A 5279-nucleotide genomic window follows, 5' to 3' on the forward strand; every position below is an offset into this window, starting at 1 on the left:
CTACAACTGCAGTGCTGCAGAGGGAGTTGTACTGAAAAAAAACATTACACAAAGAATTTGGTTAGGGTGAGGGCAGACTGAAGAATGATAAAGGGGTTGGACTTTGGAATCAGAGGGCCTTGAGATTCTGTCCATGCTTCAAAGCCATGGAACACAGGCAAGTTGCTTAACTACATTCACCTAAAAGGGAAGAACACCTACACCTCAGTGAATTGTTGTGGAGTAAGCATCTGCTATGTATGTATCTCCTATCATGCCCTGCACAAAGTAATTACCAGAACGACTGTGGATAAGGCCCCAACAATTCACCTTTAATGTTCCATGGTTCTATTTTCCCTAACTTCAGCTTAGTTTTGGAAGCTGTGAACACCTCTTAAGGGCAAAGTTCCATTCTAGGGTCCAGGAACCAGGAACTAATGGGCAGAAGCTGGAAGCTCATGGCAGGCAGGACTCTATCCCTCCCAGACCCGTGAAATCTTACTGTTACTCACTCCGGCTTAGGACAATGAAGTGAAGCTAAAATCAGGTTCCATGGATCCATGTAGTCCATTTGGAAGGATCTGCATAAAAATGGTCAAATATGCAAATGTTTAGTGCTGCTTAGTAAGGTAAGCACCATGTTATAGGTCACAGTGTGGCCAAGTCTATCTGTGCTAAACTCCAAGATAAGAGCCATCAGGCTTCCTGGAAAGGTTCCATTTCTCAGAAACACATGAACCAAATCAAACCTTCTGTACTGCATGGTAAGCTTTCTCGATGCCAAAGAAAATGGAATGCGACAGAACTTTTAATCCCATGAAAGACTCAATATATTTGGCACCCTCATTTTATAGTACTCCTTTTTGGTACAGAATCATTTTGCCAAAATACTCCTGTGACACAGATGCACATGATAAACTGTAAAATGCAATTTCACCCATTGAAGAGCCCCAAAAGAACAATATGGTAGTGTAGCATGAACCAACACGCAACTTCTAATTTTCAATATCCCCAAATTGCAAAATACTAATAGCTAATATATATACTACATGCCAAGTATTAAGTACTTTGTAATTATGATCACAATCTGTTATAACTGCACTATGAGGAAAGCAGAATAGTACAATTATCTCACTTTGCAGATGAAACAGCTGAGGTACAGAGATTAATTTACTCAAAATCATACAGGCTATGAGGCTCTCAAGTCTAGCTTTTAAGAGTTGATAAATGGGGAGCCTTTGGCTAGTAAGCTTTGCTACTCTTGGAAATGAATTTAGCCTTAGAAGTATGTTGAAAACTACTATTTATAATTTGCTGTTACAGCAACAGGTAAACAGTGAACTATAAGTTAGCGTCATGAAAAGATCAGTGTCATGAAAAGGCTAGAGTATATGGAGGAGGAAGATCACTCTGGTTTGGGAAGTGGCCAGAGAGTCAAAGAAAGCTTTGCAGCAGTGGCATTTGAGCTAGGCCTTGGAAGATAAAAAAACATTTGTGTCCTGTACTTAGTAGGAGCTTGGTCAAGACAACACAAATATTAACAAAACTAATGACCTAGATGATATTAAGAAATAAGCCCTAAACGAGGTGCACAACACATGTGTGACAATATTCTTTCTTCAGTATACACTTTACCCTAGTGTGCTATTCCAGTTTGGTTGTCATATCCATGTTCATAACAATACCAAAATAGATTATGGAGACCAAAATCTAATATTGTTTCTTTTTCATGATAAACATCTTTTATTACATCTCGCTGTGCAAAAATACAAATTATCTTAAAAAAATACAGAGCACTCTCGCTACGGATCTGGGCAAAGACATGACGAACAAAAATTCCCTAACAGATGACAGTGAACACTTCAGTGGATTGATTCTGGGAACTACAGTGGCCCTGTTCTCATTATACTATGAAGCCAAATTAATCAACTTTGATAATGATACACACAAACTATCAAAACCAATTAAGGCACAGTATCATTCAAAATTTATAGACAGAAGAGCAATAATCCCAAGAAAATATAATTACTCTGCTGAACATGGAATTATACATTTGTAACTTAACACTGGCAAAATTTGGAATGATTATAGCATAAGAGATTGTTTTTCTGAAAAGTGGACAAGGATGTGTGGTATATAGGAAAGTGGCTCAGATTCAAGACTCAAATTTATTTTTTAAAAGATCTCTTCTGCATTAGATTCTAGGTTTCTTTTTTGGTTTCAAAACTGGGTCCACAATCCATAAAAATGACATTAATGAACATAGCATAAAGATCTCAAAAAGAATCTGATTATACCAGCAGTTTGGTAACATATTGGTAGAGCTGTTCTGTAAACGCTTCAGGGGAAAATTTTTCCTTCACCCTGGCTCTTCCAGCCAGGCCCATGGTGGCTTTTAAGGAAGGTTCATGGATGAACTTTTCTATTGCTTCTGAGAAGTACACCGGGTCAGGCTCACACAGAAACCCTGTGACACTGTGGTCAATGGACTCCAAGGGTCCACCTGAATTAACAGCAATGACTGGGCACTGCATGTACATGGCTTCCAGAGGGACAATGCCAAAGTGCTCATTGCTTGGTGTGTAAAGCACACATGTGCAGCTGTGGAGGAGGGAGATTTTCTGTTTGTCTGAGAAAGACCTCAAGAAGGTCACATACTGGCCAAGGTCAGACTGTTGGACCATTTTCTTCAATTCCTGGTAATGTTCCACATTCTCCAGGACTCTCTCGTCATAACCACCTGCCACGATCAGATGAACCCTCTCCCAATCTTGGGATGTCAATCTTCCACGCAGCTGTACTAGGGCTTCCAATGCCAAATTCAGATTTTTCTTCCTTTCGTATCTGTTGATAGAGAGCAGCAGGAATTTTTTCCCCTTGGGGACTAGGTCATCAAGCTTTTCAGGAACAACTGAGTCAAAACTGGTGACATTTAGAGATGGATAGAGGACATCAGGGTCTATGTGAGACAGGGACTTGAATGTTTTCTTAAAAACAGCAGCTGTAAACTGGCTGTTGACTAAGATGCAGTCTGCCATGCCTGTGGTGTATTCCTCTATCCAGTCAATCGGGGCCCTGTATAGCCGTTTAAGAAAAGAATCTCTCTTGGTGAGAAGCAGATCTGGGAAGTGACAGTAAAACAGGATCTTCTTCCGCCGTCTAGCCAGCCTGAACACTGGAATACAGGCGGACACCTAGCCAAAGCAAAAATCAACAGCAGATAAAGTGGTCAACTCAACTTCAACCAAACCAAAAACACAGACACCCACCCTGCATGCTAGTCTGTGGGCTCCTCATAGGCAATGTCTACTTCTGTTTTGTTCCCCAAGACTCTCAGCCAGTACCATATGCCTAGTGTACAGAAGGCTAGAGACGTTTGCTAGATGTGTGCTAAATATTTAAAGCTTCAAGTCCAGTGGTTTCCTCTTGAATAGTGCTGTCTAATAGAAATCTAGTGATATTAAAAATGTTTTCAAGGGTGAAATTAATTTTAACATATTATTTATCCAAAACACTATCATTTCAAAATGTAATCAATACTAAACAGTATTAATGAGATACTTTATATATACATATATTTCACGTTAAATCTTCAAAATCAGTTTGTATTTTAACTTTAGCGCATCTCAGTTTAGACTAGCCACATTTCAAGTGCTCAACAGCCACATGTGGCTAGTGGCTACCATATTGAACAGTGCAGCTCTAGATCTTTCTCCTCCTAAGGAAATGAATGAATGAACTACAGTAGTTGAGAGCACAAGCTCTAGATTCAAGACTGCCAGGGTTTGAATCTCAGCTCTACTAATTGTGTGGCCACGATCAAATAATTTATCCCACTCTGGGCCTTAGTTTCCTCTTCTGTAACACGGTGACAATTATAGTTCAAAAAACCCATATAATTTTTGTGATGACTAAATGCACTGATACATGCAAAACACAAGGAGTTTAGCACACGGTATGTGCTCAATAAATATTAAAGCTAGTCATCATTGAGCATGAACTACATGCTGGCATTACTACAGACTTTCTTGTTGGGTAATTTTTATAAGTCATTTTAGTCTCAGCTAACTTAACACCTGAAGAAGGTAACTTTAGGCATAACATGCAATTTATTCAAAGCCACTTAATTAAAGCAGTAGATAACAGAACTTGAATCCAGGATGCCTATTTCCAAGTCAATATTTTTCCTCTACACACTATAGTCTCAGCTGCCTCATGCCTACTGACACACGCAGGATGTTTGGTAAATGTCCATATTACTTAAAGAGAAAGCTTCCATGCAAGCAAGGATGATGAAAAATAACTCAGGAGTCATAATTAAAGAAACACAAATACAAATGTGATGCCATTTGCACCTATCAGTTTGGCAAAGATTAAAATGGTTAATTTTAATATCCAAGGCAGACAAAAGCATGGATCATACATTGTTGGGCAGTAAAGTGACAGGCCTCTTTGGTAGATAAACTTGGCAGTAGCTGTTGATATTTAAAATTAACAACTTTTAGACACACCAACTTTAGGAATTTCCTCAAAGGACGTATTTGCAGAAGTACAAAAAAATAAAAAAAAAGAAGTAAAAGGATGTTCATTACAACATTGATCTATTCACAAAAAAACTAGTCACAGCATTAGTGTCCTTTAAGAAGAATGTTTAATTATGACACACTTAAACAAAAGTGGATTTTCTGGCCACTATGAAGAATGAAGTGAATCTCTAATATTGATACATAAGAATGTCCCGGCTGGGCACGGTGGCTCATGCCTGTAATCCCAGCACTTTGGGAGGCCAAAGTGGGCGGATCACGAGGTAAGGAGTTCGAGACCAGTCTGGCCAACATGGTGAAACCCCATCTCTACTAAAAATAGAAAAAAATTAGCTGGGCATGGGGCGCGTGCCTGTAATCCCAGCTTCTCTGTCTGGAGGCTGAGGCACGAGAATTGCTGGAACCTGGGAGCCAAAACTGCACCACTGCACTCCAGCCTGGGTGACAGAGTGAGACTCTATCTCAAAAAACGAAAAAAGAAAAAGTTTATTTAGGCCATTTGGTGGCTCATGCCTGTAATCCCATCACTTTGGGAGGCCGAGGTGAGTGGATCACTTGAGACCAGGAGTTCGAGACCAGCCTGGCCAGCACAGTGAAACCCCATCTCTACCAAAAAATACAAAAATTAGTGGGATGTGGTGGCGTGTGCCTGTAGTCCCAGCTACTCAGGAGGCTGAGGCAGGAGAATTGCTCGAACCTGGGAGGTGGAGGTTGCAGTGAGCTGAGATCGCGCCATTGCACTCCAGCCTGGGCAAC

The 5279-nt window shown here is 40.2% G+C and overlaps 1 protein-coding gene across 1 annotated transcript in view; it reads right to left on the reverse strand.

Moving 5' to 3' along the window:
* Positions 1–791: 791 nt before the first annotated feature.
* Positions 792–5279, reverse strand: part of ALG2 (ALG2, alpha-1,3/1,6-mannosyltransferase) — a 6015-nt gene continuing 1527 nt past the window's right edge. The window contains exon 2 of the mRNA XM_011939496.1: positions 792–3173. Coding sequence (XP_011794886.1) covers positions 2271–3173 — 903 coding nt within the window. The 3' untranslated portion in view covers positions 792–2270. The remainder of the gene's footprint in view (positions 3174–5279) is intronic.

This window comes from Colobus angolensis, unplaced genomic scaffold (genome assembly GCF_000951035.1).
Source record: "Colobus angolensis palliatus isolate OR3802 unplaced genomic scaffold, Cang.pa_1.0 Scaffold181, whole genome shotgun sequence".
Classification (NCBI taxonomy): domain Eukaryota; kingdom Metazoa; phylum Chordata; class Mammalia; order Primates; family Cercopithecidae; genus Colobus; species Colobus angolensis.